The 24,899-nt window shown below is 41.7% G+C and overlaps 1 protein-coding gene across 2 annotated transcripts in view; it reads left to right on the forward strand.

Moving 5' to 3' along the window:
* tsnare1 (T-SNARE Domain Containing 1) overlaps positions 1–24,899 on the forward strand; it is a 196,207-nt gene that overhangs the window by 156,455 nt on the left and 14,853 nt on the right. For both annotated transcript variants that reach the window (XM_072680070.1, XM_072680069.1), the window contains one exon: positions 11,554–11,663. In XM_072680070.1, coding sequence (XP_072536171.1) covers positions 11,554–11,649 — 96 coding nt within the window. In that variant the 3' untranslated portion in view covers positions 11,650–11,663. The remainder of the gene's footprint in view (positions 1–11,553; positions 11,664–24,899) is intronic.

Here is a 24,899-nt window from a genome sequence, read left to right on the forward strand (position 1 = left end):
AAAATATCCAGTGAGTGTTGATACGTCAGACACCTCAGTGTAGAATAAAGCTTTCCTGGGTTATGCGAGATGGAACTGATCGATTCCATGTCATTCTGTAATGAAGAATTTAGCAATGCAAATAAACCATGAAGTGCAATTTTGTAGTGATAAATTACTTGATATAGGACTAATGATTGCACCACACCCAAATGTCTTGTGTATTCATAGCTTGAAGCTAAGGTGCAGGATTATGTTGAGGAATATGAGCTGGGAAGTACATTTCTGAACAATGGAGTCAAAGCTAAGAGAGGTTTGTTAGGGATGCAACGATATGGTGATTGCAGTGTATTATTATTATGCGGTGTCAGTGTATCGCAACTAGCTTGTCAGCTGAAGGCTGAGTTATTAGGTCATAGATTGTGATGCTGTAAAGCTCTGCATCTGTTTTAGATAAGAATGTGACCGAATGCATTTCTTGTAATGAACAGATAATACAACCTAAATGAAAACTGCATCATTTTTACACACGCTCTCCACCACACATGACCATTATGATGACATCAACATGAGTTTAGCTCGCTCATGCGTCTGCAACTACATCTGAACTTACTGAAACTGAGACCTTCCTGTATGCTTTCCTTGTATTTGTTTATCCTTTGCTTTCCTTGTATTTTGCTATCGTTAGCTTATGGCCTTAGTGAACATGAGAAGAGCTGACTAGCTTATGGATCCACATGGTTACCAGATCAGGAAGGATCTAGGAGAGGATGACAATGCAATATTCTATCATGCGACTACACAAGTTCACAAAAAAACATTATTTACATATTTATTGACTGAAACATAAGAACAGCCGCTCTATGTAGCCCATGCAGATCACACACTGAGCACAGGGCAATACATCTCTGCTGGGGTCCCCAGTAAGTAAGTAAGTAAATAAATGTTGTTTTTTTACAAAGTGAAACCATATCATATAATAAAATGCCGCTTAAAGGATCTGACCTAAAAAGATTCAGAATACAGATGCAGATATTTTGAGCCCTAAACAGAGACAGATAACAGGCACTGCATCACAATTCTAGTTTCAGATATTGTACTGTAACATTGTATGCTCTAATAAACTGAAACATTAACATGTTAGCGAGGCATTTCTGCTGTATTGAAAAATGTATCAAATCATGTATCCAAGCATTTCTGAATTGTGTGGATTGTTACACCCCTACAGTGTGGCCTGAAAGGCTCCAGAAATGATCAGGTCAATTTTCATAGAACTCCCCCTAGCTGAGAATCAACCAAAGGGCCTGATTTTGACTAAATGTTGGCTAATTCTAAAAAATAATATTGTATTGGAAAACATCAGATCATAAATCTAAAATTGGGAAGCCAATTTGATTTCTATCACACATCTTATGCGTATCCGGCTTCAAAATTTAGCATGACAACATGGTGGTGTATCTTGCTCTAATGTACCCAGCGTATGGCGTGACTGCTGCACACCAACCTTAGCATAGCATGATGCTTTGAGACTCTATTTACAGTACTGCCTTCCATATTATATAATTTAACATCATTTAATTGCAAAAAATACACACAAGTGACATTTGATGATCGAGATGTTACAGACTGTTGATGGGAATGACCAAAATGAGACACTTCAGGAAACTTTCTACACCAGCTATAAGAAAATTCACTGCATTACAGTGTGGGCTGCACATTATTGATGCACATTTTTGGTTTGCACTTGTATCATTTTCAGCACACACTGTACTGAATCACTGTGTTGTACTTCAGTACAGCAATGTACTTTACAATGCATTTAAAAGTGGCCCACACATGATCTGTGTATCATGTGTGACACAGATTTGTTATTTGCGTAGCACTTTCATATGTGGCCCTAAAGGCAGATATGTGGCAATACGGCTCTCTTTCTAAACACCCAGATCAGAATTATTGCTTGCATGAAAATATCTATGGTTGCTGTGGTTACGCTTTGCATTTTTCGTTTTGGAGGGTGAACGAGACGGGCGTGGGCAGAGTAAACAAATAAACAGTCAGAACAAACTAAGCGCTCTTCAAAATCAGGTTTACTTCATTGAAAGCAGAAACAGGGGCGTTTTTGAAGGACCACCTTTTTTTACTCTTTTCTGTATGCTTAGTTCAGTGTGGTCCTTTTAGTGTCTCCTGCTTGTCCTTCAAGTTTAGAGTAGCAGTTTGTTGAAAATGTGTTGAAAAAAGCAATTGAAATTTGAAAAGAGTAAGAGGACAGCTGTGTGTGCTGGATGAACATGCCAGATGGATTATTGTTCTTATGCACTTGTGGGTCAGTTCTGGAGTGTGATCTGTTCAGACTAATGTCAGATATAGACCACATTAAGAAGATCATGTGATCGGCCAAACAAAACATCAAGAGTTTGTGCAGTATACTTGGGGTTCAGCTACTTGTACCTGCAGTCTGAATGTAGCCTTAGGGCGTTTTTACACCTGTAGTTCATTGGTTCAGGTCCGAATCAGGTAATTAGTTTGTGAACTTGGAACGTATTCCCATTCAAAAATCAAGTGCACTAAATGCATGCCACAAAAGATTGTTCTCGCCACTTATTGGTCAGGCCTGTCTGGGACGGGAGCAGGAAAGTAAACGCAGAACGAAGGTCCTTTGTTCTGGACTAGTGCATATTTCTTTGCAGTTGAACTTGGAGCAGCAGCAGAGACGACATCTGTTCATAGCTGTAGTAATTATCTGGGCAACATACCAGGTTAACACCTGGCTATAGGAGCCGTTTAGCTCAAACCTGCGGAGTACACCTGATAGTTGGGTCGGATCGAGGTCAGATCTTGTTCTCAACACAAACAAACTGCTTCAGAGTCCGGAGTGGGACCAGCCCGAGACTACCTCTTCTCAAGGGCCTCAGTGTGGTTGAGTATGATTACTGTATTCACACCTGCCCAAACAAATTGCACCAAGGGTTCATTTAATTTAACCACACTAACAAGTGGAGGTGTGAAAGTGCCCTTAGTTATGTGTATTGAAGTACATGTGTGATGGAGAAAGTGCCTTCACATTGAGCTACTAATTCTTTGGTTGGGTAATTTTATTTAGACCAAATGCAGCTCCTTTTCAGAAGAACTGAGCCTGACCAGCTCCAGTTCCTGTGCTGGCAGATGCTAGATGTTCTAAGAAGTTCTATTGGGTGTTTTATAAATGAGGGTCCCCCTGGTTTTCTTTAACTTTTTTTTTTTTTTTTTTTTTTTTGGAAAGGTACTTTTACTTTAGTGAAATTAGTTTCACTGTTACTAGTATGTGTTCAGGCTACTCTACCTAATTCTGATTACTTTATATATAATGCCTGTAATGCCTTCTTGTTTTGCTCCTATTGTTATGTCTTACACTTTTATTGTTCGCCATATGGTTTACTGTTTTTCTCACACTTACGCCCTGCACAGAGCTGCACTGAATCCAGAGATGGTAAATAAAGTAATATGAAACACAGCCTTTAAAGTAAAGCATCACAACACACTTTGAAAATGTTTGGCCTTTAAATTTTTAATGCCATTTATAAGACGTTGAAGGAGCAGTCCAGCAAAGCTAGGATATACTGGGAATTCATAAAAATTACAAATGAGGGCGATTGTGTTGGATTTTCATACATCTGAAGTCGTAAGAAAAGGTAAAGCCGCTAATCCTGCTTTAATCCCTACCTGTACCTGAGTAGAGCTTTTCGTATGAGTTGGGTTATGTGAAATTTTGCAACTTTGCAGTCACAGTTCAGTGTACTTTTTTTTTAAGAACTTCGTTAATAATGTTTCCAGTCCACCTTAAACGTGACACCTAAAAAAAAACGTATGGTTATAAGACTGTAAGACACCTACATATCGCTGCTGTCCTATGAAAACATGGATCTCCATTTTTGTCTGATATTAATTAATAATTCTAAATGAATGGACCAATAGAAATGCTCTGCAATGATTTGGAATCAACTCTATTTTACACAAAGGACATTTTTGTCACCATTTTGGAGATTGAAGGTTTCTCATTAGACAGCGCTGACATGCTGTTAATTACAATGGCCATTAACCTGTATAGGATTGGATGTTATTTCATAGGTAAAAAAAAAAACAAAACATTGAGATGGGCAAAGCTGCCTTTATAGCTGTTTGTTGTTGTCAGGAAAGGCTCACCTGGGCCTAAAAAATGCTGCCCTACAGTAAAGTATTACCGAAGTAAACAATCTATTTGCACTCCTCTTTATATCCCAAGTATTTGCTGTTTTACAGGAGTGCCTGCAGGAGATTGGCCATTTCCGGCAATTCTTTACAGAGGAGTTTGACCCACACGTTTCGAATAAATTAGAGCAGCATCGTTGCTCTACAGTAGTCCCAGGGAAGTGTGCCGACTCTCGGGGGTCGTGCACGACTGCCCTGCTGAACAGGGCCGCAAGTCCGTGTTTATTTGCTATGCCTTCTAAACATCATAATCAGCCAGACTGGGACTGAATTTTTATGTAAATTGCACGTAAGCCGATTACGAGCAAGGCAGTGGCATTGCAAACATTACTTATTTTACAGACCTCCAATTTCCCAGGCAGATGAGATAAAGGCAGAATAACATTATGTCAGTAATCATCCATCTGCATTATTACGGTATTATAAAGACATTTCTCATGTCACACAAGGTAAATAGCTTCCCCTGCTGAGAATCGGTGAATGCTTGCTGTGTAAGTTACAGTATGCTGACACAATGTCCATGTGCTCCCTGAAGCGGCAGACTCGCTGTTATTCAGACCTACCAGATTGTCAGGGTGATTTTCTGATCTGTGTTTGCATTTCTTTTTTATATATATATATATATGTATGTATATTTCCGAATTTTACCCATATTCTCCCCAATTAGGATCACCAATCACCACCTCATACATATTCTCCCCCTAATACATGCAATGCTGCCGACACTGGAAAGGCGAAGACCGACACATGCCTCCTCCTACATGTGGGCAGCCCGCCAACGCCTCTTTTTCTAAACTCTGGCTGATGCAGTGAAAGCGATGTGTACCAGGTTTTGATGCATCGGCCAGCAGACACCAGTGCCGGCCAGCACTGCACTGTAGTGATATTGGGACGATGTGCCATCTACCCACCCTGGAGAGAGCAAGGCCAACTGTGCTCTCTCAGGGCCCCGGCTGCCGATGACTGGCTACCCAGTCTGGCTTGCACCATGAACGGGATTCGAACTAGCGATTTTCTGGTCATAGTGACCATGCCTTATTCCTCTGCACCACTCTGGACCTTCGTGTTTGCATTTCATAAGTCATAATTGATTACATTGTTAAATATTTGTAAAGAAAGCTGGGCTATGTATTCTTCCACTGTTGTCCAGCCTTTAAGGGAGCTGCTCAACCCTTAACCCTTCAATGCTCCAAGGCTTATTACACACTAAAGCTTATTATTCAGTAACTACAAGGACTTCTGTGCAAACTGGTGGGGCTATAGAAGTCCTTGGTGATAGGAGTGTGTAATAAAACTGGCCGTTTAAGTGGTTAAGCAGCATTATGTACGAATTGGTATTTATTAAGGCTCAGATTGTACTCAGGTCTTACCTGATTTGTTTGATATTCAGGCAGGCAAGCATGTTGAATATGTTGAGTATTGTGTATCTAGATAGGCAGCATCTAGCTTGAGTGGCCTTTTCTGAAGCACTTTTTTAAGTCACTCTGGATAAGAGCGTCTGCTAAATGCCTTAAATGTGATTGTAAATGTATTTCTTGCGCCTTGGCTCCTCTTACAGTCTGATCATTTTTGCTTTGAGCCACCCATAATGGACACACTTTTCAAATGCATTTGTTGACAAGCTGAGAGATACAAAACTGAAAGAAAGCATGTGGAGGCGGTAGGGTAAAATTATGAATATGCCTCAAGTTACGCAGCGTTACGCAGTTCTCGTGAGGGAATTTCTGCCCGCTTCACCAGAGTTACACAGTGCAGTTAGCAGTGTGCTAAGCCCGGGATGGGAACGATGGAGGTGCTATTCTCCCTGTTACAGTCAGTGGAGCATCATAATGATTTTGAAGCTGCTGTTTGAGGTGAAAATGCTACATAGTGATGCTTTAGATGGACATTATTGGTCTTACATGCACATACACAGCACAGGCATTCTACCTGCATGCTCATGTAATGGTAAAGGACATTCTGCGACTTTTATATTCACGTTTATATTACTGTAATATTTCTATTTCTGTATGAATTATTCACTCATCTGCCATACCTTTTTTCTCTTTCATCACTACATATTAAAGCTGTACACTTTTGATTTTCAACCTCTATTTCTATATATTTCTGTATATACTTTCTACTCATATTTTCATGTTATTTTATCTATTTTTATCCATATTTCTGTTTTTACTTTTTTAGATTTTATATGAACAGACTATATAATAATGCATCTTTTGATTTGATAAAAGTGAAGCTCTTCTTTTAAACAAAAACAGTCAGATAAAAAGCATAATGGGTTTTGAGTTTGGGGGCAGAGAGTCAATGGGAAGCTTAAAAATAAAGGGAATTCCCCTCAAGGTATTGAGGTGTACTGTTAAAAAGCCCTGTTACAAACAGTGTTTAATTTACTCTCATGCAGTTTTAGCATTTTGCACTTTTGTACTTTAGAAACAGCAGTGAATTTGAGTAAGGCTGATCTAGAGAACGAGGGCAAAACAAAAGCAACATATTCAAGATGACGCTTTAGCTACATACACCTAAAAATGTACAGACCAGGTTGGACACAGTCACTGTTGCAGCGCCTCTGCTAAATTCTACACTCTAGCACCTCAAATGGACTTCTAGTTTCTACACCAGGGGCAAAATCATCCATTTTTACATATCACACTGGGAGAGTGAAGGCCAACACACGCCTCCTCCGACATGTGGGCAGCCAGCCAGCACCTCTTTTTTTCCAAACATCATCAGGCAACCAGCTTGCTCAGAGAAAAGAATTGCCTACCCGGCTAGCAAGCACCAATGCTGGCCAGCACCACACTGGTATGATGTATACAGGACAGGACTTCTGGTTTCTACACCAAGAGCAAAATCAACCAACCTGATTGAAGAATGCTTATTTTTGTGTGCAGTGAAATGCATATAAATACATCAGCCATATGCCTCTGAAGGCATCCTGCCACTGAATGCATCCTGTGGGATCTGGCACTAAGACATTAGCCACAGATTCTGTAAGTTGTGAGGTGGGGCCTCCATGGATTGCATCAATGATCCTTGGGTGTCCATGACCAGGCAGCAGTTCACCATATGTCCTTTGTTTGGAACACTTTTGGTCGGTACTGTCCACTGCATACCGGGAACACCCCACAAAACTGGCTGATATTTTGACTCATCATAATTTGGCCTTTGTCGAATTGTCTCAGATCCTTATGCTTGCTAGGCTTTTTACTTGATGCCTATTATGTACTTCCCACTCCCTGATGGGTGCCATTGTAATGAGATAATCAGTGTTAATCGCCTCACATGTCAGTGGTTTTACAGTTCTGGCTGAGCATATGGTATACTCTTAGAAAGGCTTCTAAATAGTGCTCGGCTTGTATGTGTGGTTCTTGGAGGAAATGAACATGATGTCTTGGAACTTTAAAGAGACTTTCCAATCTCATATCCGTCCATTGAAAGGTTCTTTAGGGCAGTGGTTCTCAAGCGTTCCTCAGCTGAGTAAAAACATATACAAAAACCAGAGAAGTGATGTCTCAAACAGGTCCTTATTGCGCCCAGATGATGCAGATTTTGCACCAGCTGAACTTGCAACAGGGATTAAAAACAGTCTGGGCCTGGGAGGTGCCCAAGGAACAGTTTGCGACCCACTTCTTTAAGGAACCAATAGTTCTTCGAACCCCTCAGGACCTTTATGTAATATGCCGTGTGTCATTATGCCATTAGGACATTGTTAGGACAGTGAAATTAAATGAGGGCCACTGTGGGCAAAAAAAAATAGTGGAAACTTCTGTAACCTGTGATTCCTTTTTCAATAGCACTCCCCTTCACCCCATCATCATCATCCTCAGTGCTCCTCTCCATCCTTCCCAGTGTCTGGAAAATTCCTCCTTTAAAATAGAGCGACGGTGCTTTTGTTATCCAAAGCTCTTTTTTGTTCCCGCCTTTCACCTTATTCATTTCCTTATTTTCTTGTTTTCCCTGAATGGCAGTGGAAGCCAGGATGACACAGAGTGAGAAACGGCGCAGGGAGTCTACTCAGAGAGAGAGAGAGGGAGAGCGAGGAAGAGAGTGAGGAAGAGAGCGCCAGAGAGGGAGAGAAAGTTTATAAGGCGCAGTTTAGCAGGAAATGTAAGAAAGAAGCCGGGGAATCTGTGGTGACCAGCTGCAAGAGAGGAGATAGCAGAGAGAGGCTTTTAATTCTCAATCCCCACAGAGCCTTTGAAAATTACCAATCTTCTTATCACAGACGCAGGGCTGCTTATGCAAATTGTTGTGGAGTGGAACGTTTAAACGGAAAATTACTCGACAGCAGTTTTTTTTTTTTTTTTGCTCCCCCCCTCTTCCCCTCGCTCTTGCGCTCTCTCTCTCTCTCTCTCTCTCTCTCTCTCTCTCTTTCTCTCTCCCTCGCTCTCTTTCCACATAGAAAGCCTGTTTCCAGTCTCAGATAAGAAGATGAATTGCTCTCCGTGCTTTGAAGCGCGTCAGGATTTAAAGACTCCAGCCCAGCTCTGGTCTAGCACTGCCGCTTTCGCTGGCTTTGTAGCGGGGAAATAAAAAAAAAAAAAAAAAACGAGGAGGGGGGAGAGGGGAAAAGAGAGAGAGAGAGAGAGAGAGAGAGAGAGAGAGAGAGAGAGAGAAAGAAAAGCATTTCAAAACATCATAGATTCAGTGCTCCCTCTCTGCTCCCAAACACGGCTTGCTGCCTGCGGAGTCAAGTAGAAAAATATATATTTAACTGCAGCTACTCAGCTACTCAAATGTATTTACCCAAATTTTTTATTCACATGTTTGTAGTCAGATGTTGAATTTCCGCAGTTTGGGCTTAATTTAAAAAACACGGCAAAGTAATGCGAAAGCGATGGAGGGTGTGGGGGGGTGTTGGGGTGGCTTTTTCTTTCCCCCCACCCAATAGAAACTGTTTGAAGCATTTAATAGTCAAGTGACACTTGTAGCATTCTTTAAAAAACGCAATACCCAGCACACCGAAGCCTTTTCGGAGAAAGTGGGCACATCAGGGCAGGCAGTAAAAGTTATACCACCGAACGAATATTGCACTGGGTCTGTGGCGTGGGTCTGCTTCATAGTTCTCCACTACATACTAGTAGACCCCTGCCTGAGAGGTAGGGTTGTGTCCCGAAGTCGGTACTTTTAAGGGTACCGACCGAATGACTTTGGTGCTACCGAGTACCGATTCACACTTCAAGTTTTGCTTCAAGCATAAAACACGATGAGGCCATGACAACACTTCTAACCTGAGCAAACACCTGGTCAAGCACAAGACATATCTAAACGCTGAAAACTGTGCTGTATTTGATATCCTGAAAGCCAAGTACCCCACAACAGCTGCAGCTAACGCTATCAGCATGCCTGCAGCCTTTGCCAATGAAGCATGCATGCATGTGAACTGGGGATTCACACACTGCCAAAGTTGAACCGTAATAGTGTGGAATACAGATTTACTGCTGCTGTAGCCTTTCACACTGTTTATTCGAGCCATACACAGACATTTGTAGACATACAGAGAGCGCCTTCACCTCACGACGTGTGTATTGCGTCCAGTGTAAAACAACAAGCTTCGCGACAACCTTTGCGCAGCCTCGCACATGGCTGCAGAACCGCCATGTTGGATTTCGTCATGTGTGCTGCTAGAAAATATGTTGTCAGTCGACAACAGTCAGTTGACTGTTTTTTTTTTTTTCCCCATAGCTGCCGAAACCCAAACCCAGCCGAAGCTACTGTAAAGTGTGTAAAACTTACACGCCTCTTGAGGAAACAGAGTAACGACTTTTAACAGCACTAACCTGAGACACACTGAGTTCATCATTCAGCCCAGTCCAGCATCAGAACTCTAACCTGAGAACAGCACTCAGCCCGGTACAGCATCAAGCGCAGGGGAAAGCATTACCTTGGGATTTGTAATTAGGGATTAGGCTATTACGGCACTTATAAAACAAGTGCAACTTATAAAACAAGAAGTTAACTTTTTGGAACGGCTACCAGCGTACACTTTAATTTCCCTCCATCTTGTGGCCTTGGCTGACTCAAAAGAAAAGAAAAAAAGAGTGTTTGTTATCTCCCACACTGCTGCCAAAGGTTTGGGGTCATCCAGCTGTTCACAATCTTTTCAATGCAAATGAAAGCACACTCTCCTGAAGCGAACAGCCAGGTCCAGGCCTCCACTCCTCCCTACAGCATTAGAATAACTAATGTCTAATGTCAGTCTGCACAGTCTGTTTTCAAAAAAGTGGTCATTGAATAGGGAGCATTAGAATGCAGTACGCCTGAGAGTTAAGTGGGTTAACATATTAAGGTTTGACCAGCTTTATATTCCGGAATAATTTTCATTTGCGTACCACTTCCGGAATAATGTAATTCCACACATGTCATTTTATCCCCTTGTTGTGGTGTCAGGTAGCACACTGGCACTCAGTAGCACTCAGATGTTTCTGCTGTTTAATTTACTTTTGAATAGGGGTCACAGAAGTCACAGTTCGGTGCTCACCTTGGTTTGGACATCACTGTTCATTCCAGTACAGTGGCAGAAAAGCAGCAAAACTGCCCAAATGCGTAAGGCTAGGTTTCTTTTTAGTAATATTAAACAGGCCGTACTGCAGGTTCCAGTGTGTACCACTTAGTGTTGTGTAGTCCTCCCTAAAGGTAGTTGAAAACAGAGGAAAACAGCCAGGCAGGTCTTTTAGCTCCCGTGTGTCATTTGGCTCGCCATAGTCAGACGCCAGTCGGCTCGAGAACTGGAAAATTCATTGAGAATTTATTCGAAATCCCCCTTCAGAACCTCTAACTGACTTAAACTTGCAAGGGCATTTTTTAAAATTCTGTAAATATCTTTCCCACTGTGCGTGTTCATGTACTGTCCCTTTAAAAAGATGCCACTGTGTGCGTAGTCATGTGACTCTGTCCCGTCCAGTGTGCAACATGGAAGCAACATGGAGGAGAACTGAAACACTGAACAACTCCAACCGCCAATGTAATCGTTCATTAATTGTAATTGTGGTAAAATGTGCAATTCATCAGGGCATTGATTGGAGGTCAGATCGCCCAGCACTAGCTTCACCCATAATATTGAACCAAAAGGCATTACATTTTTAACAGTAGTTATTTTGGGCACTAATCTACTCTCAGTAGATTGTTGTTTTATGGCGACAGAAGCTTTTCTTACTTCCTTCTATCATGTAGGATAATTTAATTATTCAACCAACAGCAACCTTTTTATCTGGTTTATCTGGTTCAATTATGTTAATTGACTGATAATTTCAGAACACGATGTAGAATTCTTTGTAGGTTCTCTGCTCCCCACATACAGTTGCAGTGGGTGCCATCCTGTAACCGTTGCTTTTCTCGATTTGTCCACAGAGGCAGCTGAGAAAGAGGAAATGCTATCTGCTGATAGCTGGGGCACTCATTCTGACTCTGCTGATCATCATCATTGCTTTATCAGCCAGAAAATGAGGGAAATCCTTTAGGTAAGTCCTTTTACAAACCTGCATGTGTCTTTCAGTGTGTTCACAACAGAGACACAAAATCTCACACAGAAGTTGAATGTCAGTTTTCTAACTGAAAATCAGTGAACAAATCCTCTGCCAAAAACAAGCATTTTAGATGTGTCATACGTTTTGGACACAGCATATTTTATGTTTATTTTTTCCCCAAATATGTTAAATTCAGCAGATAATTAATCACGTTAATTGCATATTAAAATGTGCAACATTTTAAAGACTTTTTGAAGTTAATGTGAATTTAAACTAAGAAAATCAAGAATTGCATGTAATGCAAATTGACGGAGGTTGTCCAAACTTTTGCCCAAGACTTTATGTATTAGACGGCAAGGGAACAGTCTGTTTTCATAGTTGATACGTTGGATGCAGAATTTTATTTAGTTTTTAAATTAAATTATATCCGATTTTTACCCATTTTCTCCCCAATATGGACTGCCAATTACCCAACCCGTACATAACCACCCCCCCCTCCCGTTCCCCACCCTGCCGTCGATGCAACATTCTGTCTGGTCCGAACTCACAGATGGACTTTTGTGACACAACTAATGATGTTTGGCAGAGGTGTGTATCTCACTCTGCTTCGGAGGCTATGTGGCTGCATAGTCCATCCCATGCCCACTATTAAAAGACCATACAATGAGCACACAGGCATCAGAACTGGACATTGGAGTAATAGAAAGGTTGCCTGGCCCGAGGAGTCCTTTTTTGGGGGGGGGGCATTCTTGTGGACCTTAGTTTAAAATGTGCTACCTCCACCCCTTCATGGTGGTAGTACTCCAGATGCATTCTGCCACACTGCACACACTTTTCAAGAATGGTTTGAGGAAAATGGCAAGGAGATGAAGGTGTTGCCCTGGCATCTTCCTCCAATCTGTGGAATCCACTGGGACAAGTTCAATCAAGCCTGAACAAGGAATTGAAGAATCTGCTGCTGAAGTCTTGGTGCCTGATACCACAAAGCACCTACTAAGGTCCATGCCTCAGCTGACTGGAGCTGTTTGAGCAGCACACGGAAGACCAGTTTAGGCAGGTGGTCATAATGTTCATCATGGGGTTAACGTACAGTAGTTCTCTTTGCTCTTTAGAAGACAACTGTGAGAAAAAATGTTTTTACCAATGTAAGGTTTTCTTCTTCTCCAGTAAAATTGTCAGTTTGGAGATACAAGGTTTTTGTCGGACAGCAATGTTTTACTCTTCTGTGAAGAAGGGTTGATTTTCTGGGGGATGATTTCTGTATACTAATGACCACAGTTCTACTTGGTAGAGAATCTCTGTAGAGAAGATGTGTTAAAGTGGTAGGGTTGAAAGCTCAGGAGGAGGTGCAGTGGCTATCAGTCTAGGAGGACCAAACATGTTCCACCTTTTCTGTTTCTGTTTAATAAGAGCCAACCAAAACCTCACAGGAAACAGTTTACTGTTGAGTTTCATGTATAAAGCTGCTTTGTTTAATTACCACAGCTAAGACAGTGCTCGCTTCGGCAAGGGCCTTCCAGGGACTGCTAGCGCTTTTTAAGAAATTTTATATTAGCAATATATTGCTAACAGGGGTATATATTCAGAGTGGTTGCGATGTGTCACGTCCAATTCAGTTTGAACAGAGACGTCACCTAAAATACCTAAAATATCACCACTGAAAACCTTCCTTATTGCTGTTTGTCATCCATTGTCCCTTCTCCTCAGCGAAAGTTGAGTTGGATTGACATAAAAAAAAAAGTTGCACGAATTCCGATCTGGCACTGCTATGTATCGGATATGTGTCTGATTTCGATGCCACATATGAAAGATATGTCAGATTCAGTGTGTTTTTTTGCCATTCACACTGCCACACAATGGGTTGAAAATGATCATATTTTGGCCCTTTTTACTTTATGTGTGAATGTACCCTTAGATCTTGGTTTTATCTATCTGGCCTTGAATAGACTTTTAATTGAGAGCCTGAAATCCTTCTACTGTGCCACACGTTATCTCTTCTTTTCTTATATCAAAGATTTCTGTTTCTATGTAGCTGCTAATTATTCTAAATTAAATGCGGCTAGTTTGAAGTCCTATAAAAAGGAGCAGCGATTGCTTTAAGTACTGAAATTAGACTCCTGACATTTGTGTAACCTCATATAGAATATCATCATGGCACTGGTTACTGTAGAGCACTTTTCAGACAAAGGGGCTCAGGCTCATTTTTCACCCACTTGTAACATTTCTGTTAGAAGAGCTTGGCAGTTTTTTTGGTTACATGGAATCCCTCTTCGTTCATCTGAGAAAAGACCCGAGGCCAAACTCGAAGTCAAACTGCTTGCGTTCACTTGAGCATCGCTGTTCATTCCTCTTCAAGCTGCTCTCGTGTATTCCCTCGCTTGTTGGTTTGCTCATTCATTCCCTCATTATCCATGGGCGAGGCGCGAGAGGCTGGGAGAGCGGAAGACTTAGTGTGTTTCCATGAGGTGGGAGAGGAGGGAGATGTTAATCTAAGTGGTTTTGATCTCCTCCCGCAGCCTCCCGCGGGACAGCAGCCTGAGTGACAGTCTGCACTCCAAATATCAATCAGCACACGCCCTTCTTTCTCTATCTCTCCAGATAACCTGCTCTGCTCGCACCCCCTATCTCTCTTTCTCTCTCACTCCCTCCAACTCTTATTTCACCTTCTTCCTCTCACTGTTCCTTTACTTCCTTCACTCCACTTTCACATTTCACAGAGTCTCTCTCTGTCTGTCTGTCTCTCTCTCTCTCTTTCTGTCTCTCTCCTTAACCCCCATACACCTTCTTTCTACACTAAACGTGATGCCAGATGGCATCTTTAATTAACTAGCTCTTAACTCCTGTTAACCGGTTTGTACTTTAGCTGGAAGAAAGAGATCCACACACAATATTAACCTACATGTTAATACTGACACGTGATACATCACAGTGAATGTCTCGTTGGATGTGGATGCGTGGAAAATGGTGTGCAAAGTAGATGGTAAGATAAGATAATCCTTTATTTGTCCCTCAGTGGGGAGATTCTTAGTGTCACAGCAGAAAAGGGATAGCAAGACACTCAGTTGTGAAAACGTAGATAAATTACCACTATATACACAACTATATAGTTAAAAGTAGAAGTTAAATAAAGCAAAAACAATATTATTTACAGATTATTGCAAATTGACTCAATTGCACTTAATTGCACATGTGGGGGGGGGGGTATTGACTGATTGTTAATGACGAGACAAAGGCCATAGTGTGAAAGAAGTAGCTGAATTTGCAGGTGTACAGAAGCATACGGTCATACGGGTCTACCAGCAGTGGCAGAAATCCCAGTCTATGGGATGTTTTCCTCCTTCTTTCCTTCTTTCCTTCATTCTTGAGCAGAAGGCCTTTTGACTCCCACTCTGCTCCATATGGTCATGGTGTGCAGTAGAGAAGAGAGAGAAACCTGGTTGTGAAGGACCTGCGTTAACTTCTAGAAGCAATTCTTGCCTGGAAGCGATGCGCTTTAACTCACAAGCCATGAAACAAGTCTGAGTAGGATTTCCTACAGGCTGCCATTGCTGGTAGACCCGTATGACCATACGCTTCCATACACCTGCAAATTCAGCTACTTCCTTCACACTATGGTCTTTGGCACACCCAATGCAATTACTAGTTTTCGCTAATAATTAGCTCATCTGCTTAACATCCAACATCTGGTGGTCCGGTTCCGATCACCCGGAAAATGTTAATGCAAGGTGTAAACAGCCTCATACTATGATGTTCCAAGTGTGCTGTCTTGTATTCCTGGCCACGGTTGGCTGTGGCATCACCAAAGAACAAACATCTCCCGGCAGTTGGGCCAGCTCCCCCACTCTGCTGTGTATGTTTCTGAATATTAATCCCACCCTCTTTTCATTCCACTCACTTGTTGGTCTCCTCTCAGTGCTTGACTTAAGCATGTTTGGTGTACATCCCCCTAGTTATCTTCTGCAGGTGTGCTCTCTGTGGTCACGGATTACTGCTTTTTGAGATTGGTGGAGCAATGTATACAAAATCATATTTGCAGTGGAGATGGGATTTCAGTGCAGGCTGTGTGCAGTGTGTGGAGAAAGGGTTGAGGGGGTTTGGATGGGGGTGGGGTGTGGCAGTGTGAGCAATAATGTCTGGTTCTCTGCCATCACAGACTCTGCTGTAAGCCTGTGAGACGCAGCCAGCCCGCTGTGTACTGGGAACCGGCTCCAAAACTACTATGGATTTATAAAGAATTAACAGCTCTGAGTCTGTGTAAACACAAAACGATCGGATCTGCTGTTAGCTGCTTTTTTTACCCTCTTTTCCTAATTTCGTGTGCATTTGTTTCCCTGCTGCTCACAGTGGTTCTGTCATGGGTTACACATGTGTAAGTTAACACTAATTATTTTGGCTTTTTTTTATTTATTATTTTTATTGATGTATTTATTATTATTTTTTATATTGGCTTAAAAAGCATGTACAGGGTGGTAAAACAAAGTTTTTTCTTTTTGCCTTTTTTTGTTTTTGCCTAACTTTTATTAGTTAGATTTCTTATATTTGATAAAAGAGTTTATGTTTATGTACTAATGCTAATGATTAGTTAGAATGATGAAATATCAAAATATAAGAAACTCCTTACTGCCATCACACACGTGCACACACACTGCCACAGTTTCACAACTTAACGTAACCACGACGGCGCCAGTGTGTCATCGTTTACTGTTTAATTGAAATTTGCTAAAAGATCTTATATAACAGATGATTAGTCCTCCTCAGCATCTCCACAGCAGCCCCAACTAGCTTCAGCACTAGCTTTAGGATTTCCAGGGATGCTAATGATCACCGTCAGCATTACTTCATTTAAAGGAGCAGCTTTCTTAGCTCACATGTGCTCTGTATTACGAAAAAGCTTTAAACACCACTGTGAGCTTCCACAGTACTAATATACTGAGCTTGTAGCTGTTAGTTACTAGCTGCTTGTACTACAGATGCTACCAAGTAGCGTGAGCTAAGAGTGTAAGCTGCTCAGGACTAAGAAAAGCATAATAAATCACCATATCGTCACGCAGTTGATCATGATAGCAGTGACATATTGTCATTATGCTGACCCTTACGCTGTTATAATATCAGTGTCAGAAGCCTGTGCATGTGGCGTGGGTGGAGAAATGATTAAAAATGACAACAGCAGGAAAGTACAAGCAAGAAAGTCTAGCCAAAAATAAAGCAAGAGGAAAAAACGGGTCTCAAAGACACAGAATGGCAGAGGGGAAAACACAGGGCCTAATATATCAGTTTAATGAGAGTGGCAATGACAGAAATAACTGGGGAGCCGCTTCGCCTCTCAAATCAATAGCCTGGCGCTTTATGGCGCACTAAATAACGCAATAACTGCACCCTGACACTTATTCCTGCGAATTATGTTACCAGCGCTGCCCTCACATCTTGTTTACAGAGTCATTTGGGGGTGGGGGGGGTTCTTCAATATGCATGTCAGTGCCATGCGTTAACTGTAGCGTGCAGAGCCGTTAAAATCAGGGGCAATGAGGGACTGGCCCTGGCTCAGTGAGACGCTAGTCTGCTAAAAATGAGCTCTTAATGGTGTGACAATTGGCTATTGCTCTTTCCGGTTCTAATTCGGAGAATGGGATGTATTTAATACAGCAAGAGTGCTTAAACCCTCTCTATTAGCAGTGCTGGAATCTTTTACAGGCTTCTTTACATCTCGACGAGGCTGTTCCTCGCAGAAAGATTGATGGTTTGTGCTTCACTTCAGCAAATACTATGTGGTGTAAAGCTGTGCCATTTTATATATGGAGGGATGTCGTCGAGTGAAATGTAGGCCGGTGAGTCTGGCAGTCCAGAGAAAGAGTAAGTGGCAGCCAAGGCAGCAGCCAAGTTGTTAGCTAGCACTGGAAGTTCTGTAAGAACTCTTCTACTTGCGAGAGTGATGGACGCACACATCCTTGACACTATTCATGTTGCTGACATGGTTGATATTTTTGCTGTAGATGAAATTAGATGGAGATGATGTATGCAGAGTGAAATCACATTTTATGCATTACAGTTTGATGACCACGCAGTGACACTGCATAAGCTACCGCTCTTCCGCTATTTTTTTTTTTTTTAGCTTTTAGCTTATTTAATAGCTTATTTCATCTGAAACCATTTAAACTACAGGGACTAAAGTATTGGGACACTGGCTTGTTTATTGTTCCTTTATAATCAAGCCCTATCTTTGTATGAGCATGTGACCTGTATGTGGCTGGAGGTGTATCTCTTTAAATGGCCTATGTTTTGCAAGCACAGGGTAGGTGGACAACAATAAACTGGCAAAGTCAGCATAGACTCCCAGAGGTACACACACCCACACACCCATACACACGCTTTCCCACCACACACAGGCAAGCACTTCTGAGCAGAAGGGCATATGGCCAACATGCTTCCCTTGGTCTTGCCAGCACAGGCCTGCATGGCTGGGCCAAGTCTCAGTTTGACCCTTATCAAGTCTGAGACTGACCGCTGAGTGTGGGATTAGCGGGCAGGCACACGTCTGTGCCACCCACCACACCTCTCTCTCTCTCTCTCTCTGAACCTGCAGTGTGGGCTGCAGTCAAACTGCGGAGTCAGACGCAGTCACTGAGCGAAAGGACATCTGACAGATGCAGCCAAAGAGGCACAGGCACGCTTCAGCAGAGCTTTAGGGGGAAGACCTCCCTGCCTGCTAGTGTTTACCTCCGGGAACCCTCCGGATCCTTTCAACTCCTTTCTCGTCCGCTGCTTTTATCTGCTCGCTGCGCACAGGCAGAAAAGAGGCATGCTGGATTTGGTGGGGATGGCAGGAGGTGCTGTATAGAAATCCGTTTTTAATACAAATACTAAATATCGAATGCATTGCTAGGTAGGGTTTCTGCATAGACACTATAGGCAGTTTTTATCCAATTTAATTTTGTATTTTAGGACATTTAACACTGAATACATAACAGTATACAGACTACAGGCCCAGTGTAGTCTGGGTTGTGTCAGTTTCAGACGCAAATCGGTCACATTTGACCATGTGTTATGTATGAAACTTGTTTGTAAGCCTCAAAACACAGCCTCAATTTTGATCTCTTATATAAATGCATTTGAAGGTGGTCCACATGCAATCTAGTCTGAGAATCATGCTGAACATTTGTGGAGATACTAGAAGTGCGGCAGATTGCATATTCTGCTCAATTTGAGCAGCTTGTGCTGGTCAGTTTTGCATGAATTTCCTCCACTTTCAAAACCAGACATCCGTTTGCTCTAGGGTCCCAAAAATGTGTTTTTGAGACACTTCTTTTAACAGTGATGGCAAATACAGCTGATACATGGAGACATGAGCCTCAAACAGGCTGAAACAATACTCACCAACAGAATAAAACAAACAGAATAAAACGTGACCTAGAATAAAAAAATGTGTTTATCTTGGCTTAGTTAAATAACGAGAGTTCAGTACATGGAAGTGACACAATCTCAACCTCAAGCAATGTTGTCTCCTCCTTCAAGTATAACAGGGCCAATTCCAAAACCCCAGACTCGTTTCATAACAGTCTTTACTCGTTATATTTACACCCCCAAATTTTACATCCACCCAGCCCACTAGCAAAAACCCTTTGAGGCTAAACGCAACAGCTAATTTTCTTTATGGTGTTGTTGATACTGGAGAGTAGCAGCTAGTTAGACTCTGCTAGTTATGGGAACACAGGTTGCTATAGGAACCAGCCCTCAAGATCGCATCTTTTCCTGTGCCAGTGTCCCCAGAAGGGGAGCAGGGGAAAGCTAGTGAGTATCCATGCTAGGCTAAAAGTGTGTGGCATCAAGCACCTCTGCTCTCTGTGATGGCAACGTGAACCAGGCAGTAAAATCAGAATTTTTCACGAGTCCACTATTAAAGAAAAATCAATGTTTCAATAACAGGGTTGTAAACAGACATGTAAAACTGCATCTAGGCATTTTTTGACCCCAACCAAAGTCTCATATTTTGTATTTATACATCAGATAGCAACGAAATTCTCAATGAATGCTTTCTGTGGCACCTCTTGGGACCAGAAATATACCGTAATGCGGATTCAGCATGTTTTTTCTTCTGTGTTTTTTTGTTTGTTTGTTGTTGTTTTTTTAGAATGGAACACTGTTCCTGTAGAAAGATCTTCAGTTGTTAAGAGTGGTATTTTAATTTGTATTATTATTATTTTTATCTTCAGCTTGTTTCATGTGGCCTTTATGCTTTTTAGTAAATATAATGCTGAGCGCTGTATAGCTGTATAGCCAAAGGCTATATCCGACACTTTTGGTGCTCTCTCCAAACTACACTGGCCTGAAGTACTATAATTTGTCTGTTCCATTCCGTGCCTGTTCGATGGGTAATGATGAGTAATGGTGAATTGATCGCTTTCAAAACTTATTTGTGCTCAAAACTCCGCAAGCTGGTGCCACCTGCTGTTAAATTGTTGTATTTTCATTTCAAAATCCGGGGGTGTTCAGCATATTTTGTCATTTTTATTGTTACTGCAGTCCGTTATATAACATATATCATTTCCATGTAAAACTAAAAAACTGATTGAGAATTTAAAGTAGCGTTTTGCTTTTATGTTATAGCTACAATCTGTTCTCTTGGTTCAGAAGTGCAGTTACTTTTAGTTATTAAACAAAGTTAAACTAAGCAACATTGCAATAAAGTAAGGAAAGTATCATAAACTCATAATCTTCAAAAACGTCAACATTAAAAACACCACATAAAAGCATTGCCGCAAATTTGAAGTAAAACCCATGCTAAGCCTGACAAGGAATGGTCACTGAGTGGACTTGACTGGGGATGTGTTTGTTGATGCCGCGCTATACAGCAGTGCTCTTCTTAACAGTCATACTGGCCAGTGTTTGCCCACACAGTTCTAAGCGTAACGTCCCCTCTGAGAAGAACATCTAAACTTTATGTGGAAGGTGTTTTGATGTTTATCAGATTAAAAATCTGGATGGGCTTCCCACCTTCTACTTTTAGGGGGTGAGGTGAGGGAGCCTGTTCTGACAGTTTTATGTTGTTTTTTTTATAAATGAACTTTTTGACTAATGACACAAACAGCTTGCATTCACAGCTTCTCGGGGCCAATAACACCAGCTGATCACTGATTCTCCTTGGCAGCCGCAAAACCTTTCTGCTGGCTCTTTATTCTGCCTTCCTGTCTTTTGCTTTGATTTAGTGTAGTTAGGCTGTATTTTAACTGCCCCTTAACTCCTGTAGTGGCCTTTGAGGGGCTTTTTGGTTCCAGATTATTATGCTTGGACTTAGTTACAGTGTTTGGGAGGGCATTCATCGTTAGGAATGCTTTTTTTAGTGTAGAACAAGCTTAAAGCAGGAAAACCGATTTTTAATGAAACATTATTCAAATGTACAAAAGCATGAAACAAACTTCAGTGTTGAACATTTTGTTGTGGATTATATAAGGTGTTAGAACTTGCGTGAGCAACTTGTGTGTTCGGTGGCTTTTCTCTCTCTCTGAATACTTCACAGGGATGAAGCTGTATTTCGAGCACCTTGATAAATATTTAAGAATTAACGCTCAGGCAACATTTTTATATTTAGCTGCTAAAGCTGATTTAGCCTCAATGAAACAGAGCAGACAGGCTCCTGAAGAAAGAGGCTTATTCAAATGATTTTAAAAAGCCAAGTTGACAACACTGAGCTGGGATCCATGATGAGACATTGCGGAGATGAGAGGAAGAAAATCCAGGAGAAAGAGGGAGGAGGTGGGGGGGGGGATATTTAAAGGATGACTTAGAGGAGTATTAAACATGAAATCTAACAAAGTCAGAAGTGTATTTCCAGTTTGTTCATCATCGGTGTGGCATCTGCTTTATTCCATGACAAAACGTGACACAGACAGTTACAGTTAAGACCGTGCATGAACAGAGGAATTTCATGGGAGCATAAAATCTGTAGTTACAAAAGGCAGCTATCGTAGCATCGCTGTCATGTCAGAACCTCGTATCTTTTTATTTTACTTAATAAAAAAGTGAATCTGGCACTTGTTCTTTAATGATGGATGGACCAATAGAAATGCTCTAAAGTTACATTAAATAAAATCTCTGTACATGGACTTTCATTGAGAGTTAAGAAGTTTTTTTCCTTCTCTTGTAAAGTTGCCATTTTAGAGTTCCAAGGTTTTATTTGCATTACAGTGATAAGATACTGTATGAGCAGCCTACTAGAGACTGATGATGCATTTAATGTTATTAACACTAGCCCATACAATCGCTCCTTGGTAAATTGTACAGCAGACAGAGTGGTACAGTGGCTGAGCATGATACCAATGATAATGAGCATGTCAGTACTGATTAAGCATCTCTCATTTGAGCCCATTGCAAGAATCTAAGATGAAGGATTGGCCAGTCAGGAAACATCATACCCCATCATACCCCTTCCCGTCATGTTCCTGTGTGAAACAATGATTTGGGAGAGGACTGTAAGAGAGGTGGGGGAACTCAGATGACTTTGGTCTGGAGTTCAGGTGGCTTCTGCTTTGTGATAGGAAGCCAATCCCTACAGGGTAAAAATGGAGGAGACTGGATGATGGAGGGTTGCACAATCGTAGCGATAGAATTTATAGGATGGTAGATTAGGAAGGAGGGGCTTCAGGCATGTTCCTCTTCCGTTTAGTTATTGGTTTTAGATATTTTATAACTCAATTAAGACTGATGTATTGTGGTTGTCACACCCTGTAGCTCCAAGATGGCAGCTATACAGGATAATTTTCAAATGGAGTCCATGTGAAAAGATGTTATTCCTCAGAGGACCGCTGGTTCGAATCCCGGTCATGCTGCTAGCCATTGGCAGCCAAGGCCCAGAGAGAGCACAATTGGCCTTGCTCTCTCCAGGGTGGGTAGATGGCGCTCTCTCCCCGCATCGCTTCGTTGCGGTCCTGGCCGTCTGTCTGCAGGCTGGTGCGTTGGAGCTGGGAATTCTGTGCTTCCCTCCAGGCTCTTTGGTTGCCCGGCGATGTTGAGTGCCCTCACTTGGGTCAGGGACATTGCGTGCGATAGGCAGGGAGATTATGTACGGGTTGGTTAATTGGCGAAAAGTCATTGCGGAACATTTCTATTTGTTCCATTCATCATGAAATGCATGATTATGTCAATGATATTACGTATACTAACATGCACGTACAATAAAGGTCAAAGACATTTACATATAAGACAGCATACAGTATGTGCTCTAATATTAAGAACACATGTCTGCAGCACTTTTGTCCTACAATGTCCACTTTACCTTACAAAACCTTATTTTTTAAAGTAATGTGAGCATGTATTTAGCCGCTCATGCTCTAAATTCCTCTTTTATACCCCCACTTTTTTCCTGAAGATCTATTTAAACCTCCAAACACTTTAAGTGTCCCTCTGTCCTGAATTGTGTTTTGTAGAGGGGGCTTAACTGCCATACAGGTGGATATATTTAAATGTCTGTTTTTGTGAATTCAGAAAGGGCTGTTTTTACAACTTAGTTTCCATATATAACCTGTGTAGATTAGTAGGGAACAGTACACTGTGAAACAGAGCAGTATTCTCTTCATTTAGAATGGATGTTCTTAAGAGTCTCTCACATCAGCTTCGCTCTAGAGGGAGGCAGAAAACAGCACAGATAGTCTAGTTCTGTTATCTTGTTGCATCATGCCTCTGACTTTGCTTTTTCTCTTGAAGCCTTCTGTGCAGGTTTGTTCTATGCTAAGACTATGTGTATGCTAGAATCCGCCTTGTACTGCCTTTTCCAGTTGGGTCCATGATTTGGAGGGATGCTTTGATTTCAAAATCCCAGACTAGGCTGCTTAGATTTATTTTATTTTTTTTCGTCTGGAGCTCTTAAGTCTCAAGCCACCTGATTGCGCTTGTTTTAAGTTGGTTTGTTAGCCTTGAATCCAGCGCTTCTATAGTGTGAGAGGGACACGAGCATATCTTTTGATGAATGAGAAATTCACCAGTTAGTTGTAGCTTCGCTCTCAAGGAAGCAGGCCCATGCACACACCTGTAGGGGACAGGGACCCGATGGGAAAAGGGCAACATTATTGTGTCACATAGCTGCTCTGGTTAAAGCAGAAAACTGAACCTCAGTCTATAGTAGTAGTAGGTAGTAGTGTTTTCCACTATGCCAGGAGTGCTCAATCCTTGTCCTGGAGATGTACAACCCTGCAGAGTTCAGGTTCAACACGCCTCTGACAGTCAGATGCCCCTGAGGGCCTTCTTTAATTGGATCAGCTGTGTTAGATAAGGGTGGTAGATCACCAGGACCAGGATTGAACACCCTAATGCAGCAGATTAGATTAATTCTGTGTACTGACCTTAGGCATCAAGTTCCAGGATTTTATGTTTACAGAACTCAAGCATGCCCACCCCCCCACTAGCCCTACTGAGAGTCGCCATGCCAAAGCAGATTTTAGACATGTATTATACACACTGATCAGTATCTGTGCTTGTATGTCTGTTACAGGACTATAGAATGTAGTAGAATCTTACCTACAGACAGGCTTTTCACTCTCAGTTTTGATTCAACGCATCCATTATGTACCAGGTTTAGTAGATGTGTTTGTGCAGGTAAATCACCAAACTGTGCAGGAGTGTGGCCAAGAAGTTTATAACATCTACCAACTATGAATGTTTCTGAGTATGTGGTTCATTTATATTCTCATATCCAGCTGAGGTGGCAGTCCATGACCATGTCTAGTCACACTGGAGTTTGCTGCATCTACAATAACAGTATCAAGCTGTTGCTGATTTGTCTTTGTGTTTGGGACCACATTGTTCCCATAATCCCTCTGCAGGAGCCTAGTGTAATTCGCTATAGCACCACTCAGAAAATATCTTGTGGGCTAGAAATGTTTTGGGTGGATTGCTGTGCTAATATACACCAAAACGTTATGATATGAACCTCCCTGATATGATGTTATATGATAACAGCTCCTACCAGGCAAGGCATGGACTCTACAAGACCTTTAAGATTTTAGCAGAATACACTTTAAGTCCTTAACACAGTCGCAAGGTGGAACCACCACATATTAGACTAGCTGGGGCTCACTGGACCAAGCAACCTACTTAAATTGCTCCAGTTCTGCTTCAGGGTCCATTGTAGACTTTTTTTTTAATGGTGGACAGGCGTTAGCATGGGCACTCTGACCTGTCTGCCGTATATACAGCAGGGTGTAATACATTGTGCGTTGTAACCAAAGACTGTATATTAGAGTG

This window comes from Salminus brasiliensis, chromosome 5 (genome assembly GCF_030463535.1).
Source record: "Salminus brasiliensis chromosome 5, fSalBra1.hap2, whole genome shotgun sequence".
NCBI classification, from domain to species: Eukaryota; Metazoa; Chordata; class Actinopteri; order Characiformes; family Bryconidae; genus Salminus; species Salminus brasiliensis.